The sequence below is a fragment of the Corticium candelabrum genome, chromosome 7 (genome assembly GCF_963422355.1).
Source record: "Corticium candelabrum chromosome 7, ooCorCand1.1, whole genome shotgun sequence".
NCBI lineage: Eukaryota > Metazoa > Porifera > Homoscleromorpha > Homosclerophorida > Plakinidae > Corticium > Corticium candelabrum.
The window spans coordinates 6004012-6024951 of record NC_085091.1 but is presented as its reverse complement, the minus strand read 5'-3'; the positions used below and the strand labels follow the sequence as shown (position 1 = coordinate 6024951).

General features: G+C 40.9%; 3 protein-coding genes across 3 annotated transcripts; all 3 read right to left on the bottom strand.

Annotated features, from left to right (window-relative positions):
• Positions 1–2301: 2301 nt before the first annotated feature.
• On the bottom strand, positions 2302–7945 carry LOC134182106 (enteropeptidase-like). Its single transcript, XM_062649443.1, has 3 exons — positions 6434–7945; positions 6230–6379; positions 2302–2804 (listed from the first exon to the last, which is right to left on the bottom strand). Exons 1-3 carry the CDS (start codon positions 6561–6563, stop codon positions 2452–2454), a joined length of 633 nt encoding a protein of 210 aa, XP_062505427.1. The 5' UTR covers positions 6564–7945; the 3' UTR covers positions 2302–2451.
• Positions 7946–11316: 3371 nt separating this feature from the next.
• On the bottom strand, positions 11317–12850 carry LOC134181765 (glutamic acid-rich protein-like). The gene is made up of 2 exons (XM_062649031.1): positions 12828–12850; positions 11317–11976 (listed from the first exon to the last, which is right to left on the bottom strand). The coding sequence occupies exons 1-2, from the start codon at positions 12848–12850 to the stop codon at positions 11658–11660; spliced, it is 342 nt and encodes a 113-aa protein (XP_062505015.1). The 3' UTR covers positions 11317–11657.
• Positions 12851–17095: 4245 nt separating this feature from the next.
• Positions 17096–19684, bottom strand: LOC134182333 (hemicentin-1-like). The gene is made up of 9 exons (XM_062649731.1): positions 19371–19684; positions 19268–19303; positions 18846–19184; positions 18512–18793; positions 18290–18456; positions 18090–18237; positions 17705–18037; positions 17367–17645; positions 17096–17308 (listed from the first exon to the last, which is right to left on the bottom strand). The coding sequence occupies exons 1-9, from the start codon at positions 19438–19440 to the stop codon at positions 17121–17123; spliced, it is 1842 nt and encodes a 613-aa protein (XP_062505715.1). The 5' UTR covers positions 19441–19684; the 3' UTR covers positions 17096–17120.
• Between the last annotated feature and the right edge of the window lie 1256 nt (positions 19685–20940).

The window sequence follows — 20940 nt, the reverse complement described above, 5'->3', positions numbered from 1 at the left end:
CTGGAGCATGTGACACAGTAGACCAGAATGATAGTGAGGCCAATATATTGACATATATAATATATACAAAGAATAAATGTTATCATTACCATTAATTGTACTGTATTAATTAGCACAATTTGTTTCTAAATAGACTGCTTAGTAAGTTCCTGTATGATGTGCCATCAGTAAATAGTTGTGATACAAACATGACATGAGCAGATGAGCTACATGATGTATTGCAACCAATGACTAAACAGTGTGGTGATGTTTATAGCCTGAGAAAACAGATGACTGCAAACACCTATCTGAAGGACGTTCTGCTAATTAATATTTCCGTTGCACCAATGATGCAGGTCAATTCTGAAGAAATCTCTCGAAACGATTGCGGTAAACTTCAATGTAGAGTATATTTCTTCGCAACCACCAGTAGATGTCATTCAAACAATAATACAGAATGTTGATTCATGTGATAAATGTTGTGAACAAGAGAAAGGTCTATCATCTCTAGGCCCATAGGGAGACGAACTATAATTAGAACAAATCATTCAAAGGTAAGACAATGTTGCTTCTTTGATTGGCTGTCTGCAAATGTTGTATGTCTCTTTGACCAGTAGTTAATTGAACTGGCAGCTTACTTTAACAACTTAAAAAATTAAATAATTTAACTGCAGAATCCTGTGTAATAAAAAGGTATTTTCATCATCATCCTGAAATGCCTCAACTCTTCAATTCCCTTCCATCCTCATTCGACGTTCAAGTTACATGATGCAGTTCTGCTTTTCCTTCAATTCCTGCTGCAGCTCCCAAAATGATGCATTGCACAGTCAGAACTCAAGATGAAATCATGCATTCCCTTCCTACCTTTCAGTAAGAATGCCAGCAGACTAGTCTAAAGACTTACTCTTCACATCGGTCATTCCCTAGACGACGCACATTCTAGGAAGTATTCAGGAGGTGCAAACCAAACCATTTGGTAAGTGCGTATACCACACGCGCGCAAAACACATATAATCGATATTGTACTACGTACGCAAGTTTGTACCCACAGTTCACGCCTTTCAAGTTTCGATGTTACATTAACACTAAAAATGACGTGGCAGAGTCACGACAGAGGTCAGAAAATGGTTGTTAATGTCTGCAAAAGACGCTAAACACACAAGAGTCGCGTCCTAATAAGGCCTTACCTGATTCGATACATCGCGATGCGCGCTAGCAAAAGTTTGAAAAGAAAACTGGTCGCTTTCGCTACAAACTCTCGCGGTTAACAAACGCCAAGACATCAAAGTAGCAACCAAGCGTTCCGGAAGCCGCAATGACGTCATTGGTGCCACGCCCCCAGAAAAGGTCTATGACAGAGCTGATGTATCATAGATGGTTAGTCAAGCATTTTGAAACGGTGTCAGACGCGGGCTTGGGATGAGGAAGTATAAATCCATTCATGATCGACTGAACGATGGTTTCCAAGAAGCTATAACAAGAGCTAAGGACATGAAGCTTAACTATTTACAAAGAGCAGGACAGTCGGTTAATTATATAGTGAGAGGTCTATTTATGTTAACTGTAGATGAAAAGTTGCATGTAAGAATGTTGTAGATATATTGTAGTTGTGCTGTCTGTTGCAGTTGGTGTATGTCGTAGTCTGTTGTACATCTTATGTCTTAGTTAAAATCTTGCACCGTCCGGCACCAACGTAGTAGCCGAGCCATTTCATTCAGCAACAACGTCTTCATTCTCCGCCGAGATGTTAGAGATACCTCACTTCTGAGGCAGACGCCACCGGTTCAGTGGAAGTGACCGCAACTGGAAAAACGCGTATTGTTATTCACAGCATACAAAATGCACGGCGCTGTGCTGTGCCTTGGTTTCCCAGTGGTACAAGCCCGCTATGCTTTGCTGAGTAGGCAGTGATTAGCTATAAAGACTAGACTTTTTGCTTTGAAAATTGAAAACTTTGTTTGAGGCAAACAAGTTAGTTATTTGAATATAGCAGCTGGGATACTTGTTTTGAAGATAAGACCAATTAGGGCAAATACCAGCTGCAACACTGGTTGTCATGCACCGCCCACTATTTACGTCAGGATGTGTTGGTAGTTTTGTTTATGGGTGTGAGCATGTAGGAAGATCTAAAGCGTGTCTTTTGTGCCTGAAAATTTGTTGACAATATTTTGTGAAGGGAAGCACGCCTAACCCGTTTCAACCTTGTGCATGTGGGCGTGGCCATAAAACTCGGCATGGGGCGCTTTCTCTGATGTGCCCTAGACAGTTTCTGGCGACACCCTTGTTAGACCACTATTAAACAGACCTGTCAACATCGACATATTGAAATGTAACCAGACTTTTGCTGAGTCTATTGACTCTGTTATACACGACATTTAGACAACAAACACCGATGGAAAACGAAAACATTGAACGTCATTGTCCTCACACAGCTAGCAAAGAGAGTAGTGTGTCACCCAAACGAGTATGAGTCTAAGACAAAATGATTGAATCAATGGCAATGTCTCCCAGCGTGTCATTACCGACAGTAGCAACAAATACAATTCGTGATTTCACGTATGGCTGGATTGGACCAATCGTCACTGACGCTGTATGCCACTTGTTACCCTGATCTCCTCTCTGAGTCCACAATGTGCTTGGTACCTTTCTCCCATCCTTGTCATATCGTCGCTGGTGTACTCGGAGACTGCCAATATTGGGGCCAAACATGTGGTAAGCAAATGACAGTTTGGTGGGATGAGACTTTGCCATGATGGACACACTACGCAACACTGCTGCTTGTCCTTCACCAGCTAGCTTGGAAGTTTCCAAATAAATATAGTAGCCTGGGCACAAATTAGCAAGTCACGCCTCATCAAATTACAAACAAATTAGTCATTATTCAGATCTACTTAGATTACTCACACGTCAAAGGACAACGTATGAGAAATAATGTGCCCACAAACAGACAAAGTCTAAGACATACAGAGAGAGAGTGCATTGGCAATTAATAAAGTTGGTTATCATATTTCTTTGATTAAACACCGCCTTCTTTTAAATACCGCAATGGAGAGTACAGATAAAAATTAAACACAGCCCTTGAACAAACGCCGCATTTTATCTATTGCTCTTTTTAAACGAAAAATCACACAACTTCTTCGGAAGCATAAACGAGTCAAACATCATTAGACTACTGAGACTGTTTCACTTCATTATATGTGAAATGCGTACAAGTACCGTAGGGGTTATTGTCTTGAAAAATTGTCAAACCTGCAGCGTGACTCTTCTAAAAATAAACAGATGTAGAGAGCCTTTGACAAATCAACAAGGCCTTTAAACAAATGCCGCCCTTGTTTAAACGCCGCAGCATTTAATCGAAGAAATACGCGTATTCAAGCATTTGTGCATGTTCTTAGGTGGTACTGTGGACAAACACATTTTGTGAAGACAGTGCCGTCAAAATGTTTTATATTCAAGACCAGTCTATGTTCTGCACTCTGTTAATTGCTTTGTACCACATAGCCTCATACTTGCCCCTCTTGTGCTGTCCTGCCATGTTCCAGTATGATAGACAATGCTGGAGAGGGTCTAGGTTCTTTCAACCTACTTTCTTCCACCTAGTTTCATCCCACATTGTGTCAGCCTATGTCACTAGAAACCTTTCAGTTAATTAATTACAATGTAAACTACATTACGAATGCCCTTGCTATCTCAACAAACAGACTGTGATGTTAAACAAGGGAAAAGATGGCTCACATGTTTATGATCTAAGCACTCTAAAATGCAACTGGAAAGCGATTCATGGTCAGTGCACTTTTCTGAGGTCATTTCACATTATGTAAAGTTGTAAAACCGGTCGGATGAATCAGCCGTAGCTTGAACTTAGTCTCTATGTCGTTGTCGTGTCATAGAGGAACCAGGCACTTAGTCTATGAGCAAATGATAAAAAGCCTTAAAACGTGACCATCATTGCAGCTCTCGTCCAACTTTGATGCTTTGCTTTCAAACCATTTTTTGACTTAAATTAAAAAGGAATACGTATATACAAATGTTGCTCTTTCAAAGTTTTATCTCAAGTTATCAATTTTGAAGACTTTTCATAGAATGCTTGGTTTCTGTACTACAATGCAGTGTCGCAGTGTTTTCAAGATTCTTTCACGTCTCTATTGCATGACAAACTGTTGTTCATGTACCAGAATATAACGTTTGAATAGTAAGTTAATTAGGAACATGAAGCGACGCCATCCGGATGTACGATTTGAAGTGCTAAACGACGAAGGTGCATGCACATCAGTAACATATTAGTGGAAGTGTTTACAGGCTAGAAGTACAGTTGTAGCGTCAGATGTATCAGTGCTGTCAGAAGATGTTTGAGATAACTATATCTGTAGTAGATGTTTGCATGTGCAAGACAGAATGACCTGGGCCATGATGTCACAGCCATATTTATAATTTTTATGGGGTGACCTCTCTGTAGCCCCATAGTTCCTACACTGGTGCATATGGCCAAAGTTAATAAAAATGATATCACTCAAAGTAGACAACGTATATGAAAATGATAAGCACCGTTAGTATCTGTATGTTATAGAATAGCAATTTTGGCAATGTTACATACGCATTCTAACAGCTATAGCATCTGAATACGCAAGTGGCTCAGCGCTCCAGTCACAAGAATGCTGCAGAACACGGCGGCACTAAAATTATAGTATCAAGGTTCGTTCAGCCAAACATTTCTTATGATACTTCAGCCATTATAGGGTAAACTCTTGCCTTTCAAATTCCTTGTAGAATAATATGTCGAGCAGAGACAATTAAACAGCGCATCAATTTGTCCAAAATGTATTACATTTTAAGCCTACATTCCTATAAGTTCTCTTCATTGTGCATGCATTTACTTGATGTGATTCCACTTTGGTGCATTTGTAGGTAAAAATCATGTAGGTATTTGTGGCAAAAATCATGGATCTATAGTGGTAAAGGAAGACCCAATGCTGCTTCGGTTACAGCAAGTGTTGCACACGAAAAACATTCAAAACTAATGGAAACCTTTTCAGCTCATTTTAGCTGGTGCACGATAAGGTATGTTATGTGCGTTGTACAAAAACCTAATTTGCACGATGCTAACAGCATTCGATATCAAATTTTCTGCACAAGCAACAGTCACACAAATTATCTGCCTCCATGCCGTGATTCTTAGCAACTCCACATGCATTGTGCATCCACATTACCAGGCGGCCCTCCGGAGGCCTGTCCCTGTTACTATATACTTCTCCCAAAATTCCGTTTCGTTCATGGATGGTTCCTAGAGACTCGACTTCATTAGCTACTAAATTGCCAGATCAGTTGCTTGGTCAATAATTACTATTGGAATTACTTTCATGTCCTTGCTGCAGTAGCTGCTCATATTATGGTAATGGATCTGTACTTCAGTGCACTGATAAGAGGCCTACATACACTACCAAACAGCAAGATTGTGATGGCAATTATGATAAAGCTTTATGGGTTTTGAATTGCTGAAGTTACAATTGTTAAAATGTTGCTTTTCTTAAGTAAAGTAGTAGAAATATATAATCGCTTATAACCACATCACAAACATTGCTTTGCCTCTCCTCCGTCTGCTTACGGCATCAAATAGTTAAATTGGTGAAATGTGATTCAGAGGTCTTAGATAAACCTAAGACAAATCAAGTGCATTAAAATACTGCTACTGTAAGCTCATTTCTTTGGGAGACGGTCTGGAACTTCGAGGCTGGATCATAGACTAACAGCAGCCTATGAGGCTAATAAAACAGTGCAATTTCATCACTATGTTTGCACCAGGGTTTCTTCACACGTCCAGTCTTGGAACACTGTTTGTTGTCAATAGCCTTATTGGCGCTGATATTGTTAGTCCTGACTTCATACCAGTCCCTCTTTTGCTGTCGAGCTTGTATGACACAACAATGTCAGAATGAAACTGGCACAACAGCATAAGCGAGTTTGGTAAAGACTAACTAAATGCAGCAATCATGACCCAATGTCATCATGACACACTGTCATGTATGACATGCCACTGGTTGTAAGTTTCTTAACGTCGTGCAAGTACAAAGTTTTAACACATGTTATTATCAATCCAACGTCTATCCTTTAATGGTACTTGAAAATAAGGCAATATGCTTTCCAGGCAGATGACATACAGAAAACAACCAGAAAAATGTGAACAAATACATAAAATAAGACGACCAACGGCTAAATTAACAAAATGTCAACCGTAAAATCAAACATTCCATACCCGATCCTCCATATCCTGCCACAGGTCCAGTAGAATGAGATGGTGTTTCTCCCCTACGACGCAACCAGCCAACCTCATTCTCATTAGGGTTGCCTTCATTAATCCAATCACAGAGATCAGTCTCAAACGTACAATTCTTCAACTTGCGTTCTACACATAAAAACTACACGAGAAAACTAACCTCCATCAAAAAAATAAACATACTTATCACTTGAAGAATAAAACTTGTATTAGTTGTTCCTATGTGATTTTCGGTCAACAAAGTGTAGTTACCACTATCAGTCTTCTTCGCTGCCTCCAAAATAAATGTGATTTCAACAACATTAGTACGCATGCTTGCACCATTTTTTGATATAGGAACACGGACGATTTTTAGTATTGAAAGATACTTAGATGTTGGCAATAGTTAACATCCATTGCGGTAGATACCTAAGTTGGATAGCGTATTCTCTTGAGGAAGGTAGCGAGCAGTAAATTTGAGACGTAATTCTTTTCTGAATTTAACACGAAATCTAGATGAACCTCCTTGAAAAGCAACTGCTGGAGCCACCTTAACACCTATAGAAAATTTGTAACATAGATTCACATATCACAGTGATGTACAAACATGTTCAATTAAAGGCCAGTCATTATTGAGTGTTCGGGGTTTGGCAAAATTGACGGGGCCATAAGATTGAAATGCAGTAATATTCAGGAGCCACAATGCATTTGGGTAATCATAGGTCGGGGTCATATTTTTATTATGCTTTTAGGAACACTATCCGGACGTTTTTCGCGCTCGTGCCTCCAATACCGGATTTATAAAAATGTATGCACGAAATCAAAATCTCGAAATCAGAGACATGTAGCACAAAAACGCCAGTAGGTGATACCTTACCATAAACTCTACATTCTTAACGCACAGAATTTTGGAAATCGTAACATAGCTCAAGTTGGGTCGCAGCAAACAGTGATCGCCAGAGACAGCTTTTTTACAAATTGTACCCATGTGAAAACGTGTGAAATGCCTTTCAGAAAGTAGGTGTTCACAGCGGTGTTTGTTTGTGCACTTCAGATAGCATTCGGAACGGAAACGGTGGAAATATCGTATTCTGCAATGCCGCACACGAGTGGAAGCAGAACTGCAAGGGACAATGTTTCTAAGCAGAGATGTACAGCTGAAAAAATTCTCCCACATTGACTGTAGTTTATAGCACGTAGGGAAGACAACGATCATGGCAGATGTAAACTACGTGATGACTTGACTACACATCTAGCAATATTATCATGTGTGTCGTGCTCAATCAGATCAGTCTGGTTTGTAGAGTCTATTACAAGTACCGGAAGCAAACCCTGCTTCAGAAGTACGTAGACCATTACGGCTGTCTAGAAAGAAGACATGACTTTACGAAGGATTCGATTAGATCCCACAAGCACCGTTTTCTGTAAGTGCTGCAGGTTGTGATGACCTGGAATAATGTCCAACCACCGTGCAATACCTGCGTGCACTGTGCCCAAAGCTCCCAAGACCACCGGAACCACCAGTGTTTGACAATGCCACATGCGGCTTATCTCCACTCGCAAGTCGCTGTACTTCGCCAACTTCTCAGCATGTTTCTTGCCAATGTTGACATCAGCACAGTTGATATCAATAATAAGACAAGAAGTGGTCTTCCTATTTCTGAGACAGATGTCTGAACGATTGGCTTTGATCTTCCTGGCAGTGGGGATGGTGGTATCCCACATCATAGTATTGTCATCCGTCTCAACAAGCCTATCAGAATGATGCCGGTACCATCTGCTCTCCACTGGAACCCCAAAATGGCGACAAACATCCCAGTGAATGATGGAGGCCACCTGATTGTGTCTATCATTGTATTCCATCGGTGCCAAAGCACTACAGCCTGCTACAATGTGGTCGACTGTTTCGAGGCCTTCTCTGCACATGCCGCAAGTAGGAAAACCATCACGATGTAGAATCTAGCGCTCATAGTACCGAGTCCGAACAGCTTGGTCTCGAGCAGGAAAAAACAGTTCCTCAGTTGCAGCAAGAAGATTCTCTGCCTTTAGCCATTCGTAGGTCTCTTCATGTCCACAGGCGTTTGCTCAGTGAGACGTCGATACTTCCCGTGCATAGGCTTCCCGCTCCAGGACCGTACACGAAGAGAACTGCAATACGTACGGTAATGTTTCAGGCGCTTGCTCGAAGCCACCTTCAACCGATATGGATGCATTCCTGTGTAAGTTCTGCGACTTGTCGTCCGAAGCAAGACTCCTCTGCAGCTGTACAGTGAAGCAACAATCCATGCGCTTGATCGAGTATAAAGATTTTCCGGAGTCCACTCTCGTATCATCTGCATAAAAGGATCAGAACTGTCAGCAAGGTAACAGTTCAGCCTCAAAATACAAGATTGATATGTCGAATCAATCTGTTTTAACCCCTACCCCCATCACTGCAAGGAGCGTACTGTCGGTCAACGTCTGCAGCAGTATGGTGGACACCGTGCATAGAGAGGAGCTTTCTGGTCCGTCGATCGAGCTGCTGCAGGTCCGTGCATCCCCAATGAATGACGCCAAAACCGTAAGTGAGAACCGGTAGTGCAAACTCATTGATGGCTATAATTTTGTTCCGACCATACAACTCAGTACGTAGAACCACCTTCACTCTGCGGAAGTACTCTAGACCGGAGTCACTCCCACATCATGCTGTGCTGAATATCGTTACTCTCATTCACACCCAAGTATTTGTAGACTTGACCCGGTTCCAGACAGTTGATGGTGTCCGTTTTTCCTACCGTCAATCCAGAGTTGTGTCCAGATTGCCCGCCGTTGACAAAGTGTGCAACAGCACATTTGTCCAGACTAAAGTTCATCTGGATGTCATCAGAGAAGGCACGAACCGTGTGCAACAACCCATCCAACTGATCAGAGTTTCTGCCATACTGTCGTGCTCAACTAGATCAGTCTGGTTTGTAAAGTCTATTGCAAGTACTGGAAGCAAACCCTGCTTCAGAAGTACTTAGACCATCACGGCTGTCTAGAAAGAAGACATGACTTTACGAAGGATCCGAGTAGATCACAGTAGCACTGTTTTCTGTAAGTGCTGCAGGTTGTGATGACCTGGAATAATGTCCAGCCACCGTGCAATACCTGCGTGCACTGTGCCCAAAGCTCCCAAGACCACCGGAACCACCAGTGTTCGACAATGCCACATGCGGCTTATCTCCACTCGCAAGTCGCTGTACTTCGGCAACTTCTCAGCATGTTTCTTGCCAATGTTGCCATCAGCAGGACAGCTGATATCAATAAGAAGACAAGTGTTTGTCTTCCTATTTCTGAGACAGATGTCTGGACGATTGGCTTTGATCTTCCTGGCAGTGGAGATGCTGGTATCCCACATCATAGTAATGTCATTCGTCTCCACAAGCCTATCAGGATGATGCCGGTACCATCTGCTCTCCTCTGGAACCACAAAATGGCGACAAACGTCCCAGTGAATGATGGATGCCACCTGATTGTGTCGATCAGTGTAGTCCGTCGGTGCCAAAGCACTACAGCCTGCCACAATGTGGTCGACTGTTTTCAGGCCTACACTGCACATGCGGCAAGTAGGACTGACATCACGATGTAGAATCTCGCGCTCATAGTACCGAGTCCAAAGAGCTTGGTCTTGAGCAGCAACAACCAGTCCCTCAGTTGCAGCAGAAAGATTCGCTGCCTTTAGCCATCCGTAGGTCTCTTTCATGTCCACAGGCGGTTGCTCAGTGAGACGACGATACTGCCCGTGCATAGGCTTCCCGCTCCAGGACCGCACACGAAGAGAACTGCAACACGTACGGTAATGTCTCGCATCTGTTTCAGGTGCTTGCTCGAAGCCACCTTCAACCGAGATGGATGCATTCCTGTGTAAGCTCTGCGACTTGTCGTCCGAAGCAAGACTCCTTCGCAGCTGTGCAGTAAACCGACAAGCCATGTGCTTGATCGAGTGTGAAGATTTTCCAGAGTCACACTCCCGTATCATCTGCATGAAAGGATCAGAACTGTCAGCAAGGTAACAGTTCAGCCTCACAATACAAGATTGATATGTCGACTCAATCTGTTGTAACCCCCTACCCCCATCACTGCAAGGAGCGTACAGTCGGTCAACGTCTGCAGCAGGATGGTGGACACCGTGCATAGAGAGGAGCTTTCTGGTCCGTCGATCGAGCTGCTGCAGGTCCGTGCACCCCCAATGAATGACGCCATTACCGTAAGTGAGAACCGGTAGTGCAAACTCATTGATGGCTAAAATCTTGTTCCGACCATACAACTCAGTACGTAGAACCACCTTCACTCTGCGGAAGTACTCACGACGGAGTCTCTCCCGCATCATGCTGTGCTGAATACCGTTACTCTCATCTACACCCAAGTACTTGAAGACTTGACCCGGTTCCAGACACTTGATGGTGTCCGTTTATCCTACCGTCACTCCAGAGTTGTGTCCAGATAGCCTGCCGTTGACAAAGTGTGCAACAGCACATTTATTATTATTATTATTATTATTATTATGATAACCTGACGTCGCAATCATTAAAATTATAGCTAGAGAACTGGTACAATTCGCATATCTACACATTCAGATATTGACGGCCTAGCAGAACACACGGCACTCTATTTCTTGACTCACAGCTTCCCGTTTCCGTCTATCTTGTGCACTAGAAGGGCGAGTCTTCAAGCTTGTGCGTAATCTGAACAGTGCTCTTTTAATACTTATTTTTCATGTAGGAACAGACTCTCTCTATGAAATATTGTGTCCTTACATAGTTTGTCGTGCATTTTTAATACTAATTTAGCACGTGTTCAGTCTATAGTTCTAACCATTTTCTGTTCTGTTCTTTTTGTTTTGTTCTGCTTCCTCTTTCTGGTCTTTCTCTTCTATCTCGTCCTCTATTCCTCTTCCTCGTTCTGGTCCTCGTCCTGGTCCTCGTACTCTTTCCTTCTTGTTCTTCTTGTTCTTCTTGTTCTTCTTGTTCTTCTTGTTCTTCTTGTTCTTCTTGTTCTTATTGTTCTTATTGTTCTTCTTGTTCTTCTTGTTCTTCTTGTTTCTCTTGTTCCTCTTGTTCTTCTTGTTTTTGTTCTTGTTCCTGTTCCTGTTCTTGTTCCTGTTCCTGTTCCAGTTCGTGTTCCTGTTCTTGTTCCTGTTCTTGCTCCTGTTCTTGTTCTTGTTCTTGTTCTTGTTCTTGTTCTTGTTCTTGTTCTTGTTCTTGTTCTTGTTCTTGCTTTGTTCTTGTTCTTGTTCTTGTTCTTGTTCTTGTTCTTGTTCTTGTTCTTATTATTCTTCTTGTTTTTTTTCTTCTTCTTCTCCTTTTCCTTCTTCTTCTTCTTTCTATTCTTCTTCCTATTCTTCTTCCTATTCTTCTTCCTATTCTTCTTCCTATTTTTCTTCCTATACTTCTTCCTACACTTCTTCCTATACTTCTTCGTCTTCCTCGTCTTCTTCGTCTTCATCGTCTTGCTCTTGCTCTTGCTCTTGCTTATATTCCTCTTCTTCTAGCTCTTCTTCTTCTTTTTCTTCTTCTTCTTCTTCTTTTTCTTCTTCTCCTCCTTTTTCTTCTTCTTCTTCTTCTTCTTCTTCTTCTTCTTCTTTTTCTTCTTCTCCTCCTTTTTCTTCTTTTTCTTCTTCTTCTTCTTTTTCTTCTTCTTCTTCTTCTTCTTCTTCTTCTTCTTCTTCTTCTTCTTCTTCTTTGTGTTCTTCCTTTTTGCCTTCTGCTTGCTTTTTCCCCCTATTTCTTCAGCAACCAAACTAAGTCATAGTTTATTTGTAAGAGTTGTAAGATGTTGTTCAAAAATATTTGAGAGCAGGTGTCAATTTTTTGCATTTGTCTAATGTGTGAAACAAACGCGAGTCATAACGATGTGCCAACGCATCTACATCAAGAATAGTCAAACGCTTAGCTTCGAATAAGTTTAAATTACCATTTAGTCAATTTCAAGTTTTTTGCTCAATGAGTCCGCTTTCAATTCTCATCTGCATCGTAGTCGTTTTCTTCTACTAGACATTTTGAGCATGTTTCCCTTTTGTGTTATGCGATTTTACTATAACCAGATGCAGCGGATTTAGAAAATTTCTCAGCGTCCGCTAGAACAGCGATTGTGAAGAGTTCGAGTCAGACGAAAACATCTTGGACATTGTAGAAGTCAACGGTCAAGACTCAGATGACGATGATAAGTATAAAGATCGAAGTCGAAACAGTAAGTTTTGCGACAGTTCAGATGAACCAAACTCGTCCGTTTTAATCCAGCAACACGAGTACAACTCGCTTTAGTCGTCGCTTGCGCAGTTTTCGGCAATCTACATTCGCAGACATTTACAAAAATAAAACCTATAGAAGTATGTCAAACTGTTCATTGTACCTTCTGTATGTCTATATGCTGTAGATGCACACACAGTGACACACATGCACATAAACACGCAAGCACAAACACACAAACAGACACACACAGACACACACAGACACACACAGACAGACAGACAGACAAACAGACAGACAGACACACACACACACACACACACGCATACACACACACACACACACACACACACACACACACACACACACACACACACACACACACTCACACAATGGTAGAGGTCACATACATTTTAACCGTCAGGAATTGAGGGTCAAAATTTTTTTAACCCACACTGTGTAGGGGCTACATATTCAAATTTGTTGTCCTCAGCCAATTTTTGCCAACCTCAGACACCTAGTAGCGACGGGCCCTCACTCTCATGTCAACAGGTCTATATCTCTCAATATCTCCACAAGTAAGTGCCGGACAAGTAATGCCCTTGTTTTTCACACACTTTAGTGACCCATTCATACAAGTGCACCTCAGGCATCCTTTTTCATAAGTACGACTCTCTACACTATTACGTACGTGTGTTCCTATACAAACAAAACTCTTGCAAAAATGTCACAAGGTTAAGTAAATGAAATGCTAGAATACAGTATTTAGTGATAGCAAGTCAAAGCTGTGTAAAGAACAAGTTATTTTGCTTCCTTAAGTTGCGAATGTCTTTATAGCAATAGTACTAAAAGATAACAAAACATGACTATTTGTTCACTTACATCAAGACAAGCATACAAACTACTCTATACATGTCTACCAATCCTTTTAGTTGAAGACAAAAAAGAATCACTTTCTAAGTAAATTTTAGATTGATATTTGTTACTTTGACAATTTGTTTACGACATGTCATATCTGAATCAAGGAGACCTAATTCTACACATTTTATGTCAAATTTACCAATTTTAGGTAAATTCCTCTGTACTTACATCAAGTTCACTTATGTCATCAAGCTTGTTTATTGTCAAATAAAGTTGATGTAGAGTCTTCAATCTAATATCGGACAATTTCCTTAGCATACCAAACAAGAATTTCTTTTATCTAAAGGCGTTAATGTGAGAATAGTTACACAGAAACAAGGCGTGTTAGATTGGGCTTGATTGAAGTCTTGTTGTTCAAGTCTGACAATTTACAACTTCCGCTGTAGTTTATATATATCGGACACACCCATACTCTGGACAACGGTTGGTTTTTGCTTTTAGCTTAAAGCTTTTTGCACCTTTAGATAACTGTCACACGTCTTTTCTATATGCAGTGGTAGCAACAGATTTGCAGCTGACAACGTTGACTCTCAAGAGGTTGAAGGAGAGGAGCACATCCGTTGTGCCTGATTGGCTATAATATTGGCAAAAAATGCGAAGATTCTGTCAACGTTGACAACAGACATCTAGCAGCTTCCCGCCGAGTATGAATAGCCTTTTATTCGTCTCTCATGTTAAACGGCAAGCAGAGGTGGATGCAGGCATGGGCGCGAGGGGCGCGCGCCACCCCTTCAGGCAGACTAAGGCCTTTGTCTCTAGACGCTGTATCATACTATGTTTACAGTAGGTGTACTTAGCGCGAAAAGACATCTAAATTTAATGTATACAGCAAAGATAAGAGTTGACAAGATAAGACGTTCACAAGTCTTTGCCTCTTGATTTAGATCGGATTTTGAATCGATTTGCCACAGCACATCCTAGGCGCATGCTACTCGTTAGTCCTCTGCAAGATCATTTTGTGGACAATAGCTGTGATCTGTAGTAATTAATTAAGACTCGGAAGCATATCTAGAGAAGTCCAAAGACTACTTAGTTTCAATATTGGAAAGGCTTTGATTCTCTTTACACTGACAATTTCTGCATACGACGTTGATTTGTGCATATTATATGCCAAAGTCATCTTTCAAAATTAGAAGCGATGTGATCTCGTTGTTCGATTTTGCATTTAGTGATTGTGACTATACTTACAGTACATACTGTACGTGTACATACACATTACATGTGCGTGCGCGCGCGCGCGTGTGTCATTTATTCCTGCATAAGATGCCCTTTTTAATAAACAACTTTTGACCACGCCCACAATTAATTTCACACCGTCGTGAACCCCCTTCCGTCAGATCCTACATTTGCCCTTGGCAAGGAACTGGAAAGAGAACAGTCTTGAAATGCTTTAGTATTGCATGTATGCCTATTATATCTGCAAAATAGACAACTACTGTCTAAAAGACATGGGTACGTGACTGTTACTAACATTTAGTGACAAGTAGTTGTTGTAAACACACTACTCTAGCAGCAAGTAGCATAACGATAGTTAGGGAGCATTTGGGGTGAAGACGCTCATAGATGTGCGGGCGCACAAACACTGCTGCAGGAAAAGTCTTCAGCAGTTTTTTCTGAGCTGCCAACGTTTTGGTATGTGTCGTTATCTGCACAAATGGTTTTTTCTCTTCATGTGCAATTAACTGATAGGCACTGTACTCGATCGATCTGTTTGCTAACATAACAGCCTAAGTGTCTATCTCCATTGACTATAGCTTCATATTTCTGCAGACTAACACTGCACAACAGACTGTGTATACACAGGAATGAGGCAAGCATCTCTCCGTATGTTGTCTAGCAACAAGACAAGCAAAAAAATTGGGCTGCATCGTTGTTTTCCAGTAACATATCATTATCAAGAACTAGTATTTTGCATACAATTATTCAACCCAGAGTTTAATTATCCAATTTATGCATTTAGTTATCTGAATTGGGAGTTCAATTATTGCAAAGTGTTGTGACAAAAGTCTGAAAGGCTGCTGTTATGCAGCTGCTTAAATATCATCATTTATTAAATGTCTAAACGCAATACTTTGTAATTAATCTTGAACTTAGCGCAAATAAGTTGTATGCGCACGCGCGCGTGCGTGTGCGTGTGTACGTACGTTCGTTGGTGCGTGGGTGAGTGCGTGGGTGGGTGGGTGGGTGCGTGCGTGTGCGTGTGTTTGTGTGTGTGTGTGTGCGTGTGTGTTTCTGTGTGTGTGTGTGTGTGTGTGTGTGTGTGTGTGTGTGTGTGTGTGTGTGTGTGTGTGTGTGTGTGTGTGTGTGTGTGTGTGTGTGTGTGTGTGTGTGTGTGTGTGTGTAAAAGAAGCTGTCTTTCAGTCTCCCATGTAACATCTGAAGCAAAAAACGTGCTGTTTCAGTCAACTGTCTTATTAGTTCTACTACATGGGTCATCTTCTTGGGCCGTGACTAGAAGAGATATCACAAGGCTTGTCACATTTACAATTCAATTTCAACGTTTCATGCTGGGTACAGACAAGTTTAAACAACAATTGGAACGAATCACATCAAATGACATCAGACACAAGCTTGGCAATCTTGAAACTGCAGAAGACTCTTTGATGACTGAGCGGCTTAGATGGCTTGGTCATTTAGAACGTATGAATGATCATCGTCTGCCCAAGCAGCTTCTTCATGAGTGGCTACCATCAACTCGTCCTGCGCATTGGGTCAGACAAAGGTGGCAAGAAAAAAAATTGTAAAAGTCCTTAAAATGGTTGGCCTAGCAAGCACTTGGTCCCAGCTTACGCAGGACAGGCAGAAGTGGAAGAACGTCTGTGCTAGCAAAATTAACTTAGTAGTCACTTCAAGAGTAGAATTAGAAAATGACTAAAGTAGGCAGAAGGCTTGTGACTGAGCCGATCCCAGCAGTCGTCGAGACTAACAGCCTCTTTTGTACACTACCTGCAAGCGACTGTTTAAGTCACAAACAGGGAAAAAGGACACAATTGCAACAGAGGACAAAATCGCTCAGATCCTCGATAACGAGCAAAGGACGGAATCAAGTAGTCGGAGATGCGATCGTTTATTCACACGAGAGAGTGACAAGAAAAGACGTCAATGTCATCAACGTATTTAGATTTGTGACATATTTACTAGATAATGACTTCCTTTTTCTTACGCTTTTTACGTTTCACTATCATCCATGTGGATGGGCAGTTGAAGGTTGAAGGTGTGTGTGTGTGTGTGTGTGTGTGTGTGTGTGTGTGCGTGTGTGCGTGCGTGCGTGTGTGTGTGTGTATGCGTACGCGTGTGTGATTGCTGTATTTCTTTGCCAGGTCAAGTATAAAGGACTTAATTAATGACTACGAAAACCATTACGGTAGCAATTGACCATTATTTGGATTTAAAGTGATGTTTCATTTATGGATTTGCGAAAAGGGTTTTGTTCTTGCGTTAAGGGAGAATTGTCGGTGCACATAAGCAGTTGAACTACACCGTTACTTGTCCCGCTATTTCTTCCTACTGTTCTATGAATGACCAATTGTTTGCTCGCCGATCGAGGCATCGGCAATCTCAGGTGCTTTCATTAAATTGAGTAACTATCTACCTGTTACCCAAAGTATTTTAGAGATACTGTAAGACTATAAATGCATGGTATAAGTATTCTGATTTACTTGTTTTCCAGAAATAGAAAAACTACCCAATTAAATGATTTTAAAATTTAGAGCAGCCATTTTATTTAGTTTAATTTCTACAGTGTATTAAAAATATAATTATTAGCTAATGAACAACTGACCTGACAGACAAGGCTTATAGGAGTAGCAAGTTGATGCATTAAATTCTGGACCAGAGCAGCCATTTTGATTATAACAACGTCTTCTTCTGATTCTGATTCCTGCTGTAGGTCCGCAACTGACGCTACACAGAGAATTGTCGGTCCACCAACTCCATCCTCCTGGTGAGCCTAAAATGTTGATTTCGCGTTAGGACATACAGTGTTATAGAATACGTATACATCTCACCTCTCACTACTACTGAAACAGTGGCATTTGTAACAATCCCGACTGAATTTCGTGCACTGCAAGTGTAATGAGTTACATTGATTTCATTTGTTGTAAAGAGGTAAGTTATCTTGTAATTGCTTCCATTTATTGAAGAATAACCGAGACTCTGATCATCATTTTTGAACCAGCTAACCCATGGTGCATAAACCAGAGACTCTGCAAAGCAAGCTATGATGTGACTTCCGTACAAATTTCTAACAAATGATGAGGAGGAAGTGACGGTTACGCGAGGCATTCCTAGATCATAACATCTATGTTGCTGTATAACTTAGAAGCAAAAAGGGCTATAAAATCACCTTGAATTGTGACGGGTATAAATGACGTGACTTCAATATTAGGCAAAATGCTAGTTGTTGGAGCACTCATATACAAACGCCAGCTGTAAACAGCTGTATCTGATTCTTCCAAACTTCCAAGATAGATAGTAACGTTAGTTGTGCGAATGTGTTTTTGTTTAGAGAACTGGGAATATGTCGCCGGCGAGTACAAATGACCTTCTTTGGCTACTGATACAGCGAACAGTTTATACTCTAACGACTGAAACGATACCGATAACTCGACGTTAGTCCAGGAAGATGTTTCTACTTTGTCTGGAAAACGCAAGTACAAACAACAGAGAACACTTCTGTCTAAGAATACAAAAATTTAATTCGTTTTGAAAATTATTTTCAAGGTTTTTACTTATTGTTAATGATGCAGAGCAAGACTCGACAATTCCCATGCGATTGTATGCTTCACAAGTATAGTTTCCCACATCAGACACGTTCACTGGTTTGATTGTTAACCACGTCAGCGAACGATTTGGAGCTTTGTATAGGTAGTTACCATTCTAATAAAAAAGATGTTAAAATAAAGGTAATTAGAAGGTTTTGTCCTATTACCTTCTTCCAAACGATAGAAGGCCGAGGATACCCTTGAACTTGACAGTGAAAAACGGCTTGCAGTCCTTCATTGTATAAGGAATTGTCTTCTCTGTACGGACCGCTCTGAGCGGGTAGCATAGAATTAAAGTGAACTGATGTTGGATGAAATAGAATTGTTGGAAGCGCTAGAAATAGAAAGTACTGTGAAGAGTTTAAAGTACTTGGATGCAGTTATTATACTATGAACTATTAGCCAGAAGGATTGTTTCGTCTCGTTTAGAAAATTTTGCGCTCTGCATTGAAAATATCCATTGTCTTCTTCCCTCACGTTTCTTATTAGTAGATGGTTTCCTTGCAATTCAAATTGAGACAAAAGATCAGAGCCAACTTGAATCTCCAACCCGTTTTTGTACCACGTCACTACAGGTGGCGGTATTCCGGTCACATCACAAAGAAGTAACACCCTGTCACTTTCGTTCACAGTTTGATCGTACGTTTGTGATAGAAAACTGGGTGGTTGTCCTAGATAAGGAGTTCTTGCATTGATCAAACAGTTAAATTATATTCTACTGACCAGTTGTGTAGCGTAAAATAAAGGCTCGTCTTGTCGACGAACCATCAGAGTAGAAGAAAAGACGAAGAGGAGCTTTATGAATCACCGTGTGAGCTTCGGTGCCTCTAAAGTTTGCTAATTCAGTGGAGTATTCAGAAAATGGATCATCAGTAACCGACAGATAGTCGCAGCACGAATCAGTAAGAAAATAATCGAATGTGATGACGACGGACACGTTCTCCACCCGAGGAATAATATTCCACTCGCACTGCACCGAGTTCTCGTAATGTTCGTTGTAAGAGTCGTAACCAGGAGGACGAATAACACCAGCCAAACCCGTCAGATTAGCTCCACACATATCTACACAGGTCGACAAACAATGAAAGATGCTGCATTCGTGTTTGTGTCCAGAGCGTTCCCAACGCAAGAATACAGTTACTTACCGGTGCAATTCAGACCGTAGTATGGTAGGTCGCAGCCTGAAAGCAATCGCAAGATATGATGCAATCGCAGTTTTACCTCTGACGTTGTGTTTTTTGTTCTTACATGGAACTGTTATCCAGTTGACGGCGAGCAACGTGACAGCAAGCCAAAGACAAGATAAACCGCGTGCCATAAGACACTGACTATATATACAATCGATCTCTAGCGTTTCGATCGGCCTCAACGAGACAATAAGGTGGAGTGGGTGATGTCTTCGACACTACTAACGTGTTATTTAACGAGTATACCCGGAACCATTAAAGACAAGTCGAGGTACCGCCTTTCGTACGAAATGTCACAAATGCAACCAATTATATACATACATTTTTCACACAAGCCAAAGTCTTTTAGTAAGATTTTGATATTGAGATTTTAAAGAACGGATTCACGTGACGTTAGGTTCCGGACTAAAGTTGTAACTGTTTATGCCACACTTTTTTGCTTCAATTGTTATAGACAAACGCTACAATCGACGATTGCTGAATGCAGAGAGAAACACGTCATTACATCTTGAAATAAATTACGAGCTGGATATGAATTAGGGATTATGCATCTGCGAGTACAGTAACTCTATGAATATCTTTCCAACACTGTCGACGTCTGAAACTGATCTGAATGGACGTAATCAATAATTTCTTGTCATTGCAACATTGAACTACTTACACTATTTGCCCCACCATAAACTTTGCTGATACCAGATGTTCGCTGCTGCAGTAACAGAGTGAGGTCTTTCACATGGCCAAGAGTTTTCGTTACTATCACCAATTATATTATTATATTTTTAAACTTTGTAATTCCCTTCAGTCTCCCAGCTTGCGCAATCAGTCAAATTCAAAAAAATGCGCAATCCACTGTGTTTGGCAATTCTTACCAACGTTCTGCTGTTTAATCTAGTATTAAATTAATTAATCTTTCATTTGTTGATTCTGACTTGTTAGGACACACGTATTTTGCATTAACTTAAATACATCTTATCTCATGGACTTTCACACAGCTGTCCTCTGACGACTGAAGTTATATACATTTTTACATAACTCTGATAAAATTCAATTGTTATCAAATTCTGATAACATTTAATTATTGTCAAATTCTGATAACAAAGAAGGCATGCTCTGCATTCCAATTGGCCGGTTGGCCGTTTCATGGTTGGTCTTGAGAGGCATTGCTGTGACAAAACCCTAACCAATGCTAGCCTCGAGCTAATTACATAGAATATCCGTTTCCAATCAAGCCAAATTTTTTATTTAGATTTTAATTAATATTGCGATTTTGAAAATGGAAGGCACGTGACGTTACTTAAGTCCTTGATTGAAAAGTTTTTGCGTCCTGCTCTTTTACTTCTTTTTCTTGAACAAATGTTAATTGTTGCAATTGACGTATGCTGCCTGCATTGTGAAACACGGCATTACGTCTTGACACTAACTCGTTGGTTGCTTAATACTAAACGCGAGTTTGCAAGTATCTAGGGTCCCAAGGCCGGCTGAGCAGGTTAGGCCAAGAGGGCCCCAGGCTACCAAACTTTTGAAAATGTGACTTCCACCAACGGGTTTTTAGCAAGTTCAAAAATATTGGTTCAGTAATTAAATAATTAGCAATTTTTATATTTATTGTAGGCGGATTTTGGCTAAGCAAG

Bases quoted from the DNA above. Each gene is read 5' to 3' on its own strand.
- LOC134182106 (XM_062649443.1), bottom strand. From the start codon at position 6,563: ATGCGTACTAATGTTGTTGAAATCACATTTATTTTGGAGGCAGCGAAG. The intron at 6,380-6,433 runs GTATGTTTATTT...TTTTATGTGTAG, and splicing joins TTTTATTCTTCAAGTGATAA to AACGCAAGTTGAAGAATTGT. The intron at 2,805-6,229 runs GTATGGAATGTT...ATTTGTGCCCAG, and splicing joins GGCAGGATATGGAGGATCGG to GCTACTATATTTATTTGGAA.
- LOC134181765 (XM_062649031.1), bottom strand. From the start codon at position 12,850: ATGTATGTGACCTCTACCATTGT. The intron at 11,977-12,827 runs GTGAGTGTGTGT...TGGTTGCTGAAG, and splicing joins TATGTGACCTCTACCATTGT to AAATAGGGGGAAAAAGCAAG.
- LOC134182333 (XM_062649731.1), bottom strand. From the start codon at position 19,440: ATGGCACGCGGTTTATCTTGTCTTTGGCTTGCTGTCACGTTGCTCGCC. The intron at 18,457-18,511 runs GTATAATAACTG...TTCTATTTCTAG, and splicing joins CTTCTGGCTAATAGTTCATA to CGCTTCCAACAATTCTATTT. The intron at 17,309-17,366 runs GTGAGATGTATA...TCAACATTTTAG, and splicing joins TGTTTCAGTAGTAGTGAGAG to GCTCACCAGGAGGATGGAGT.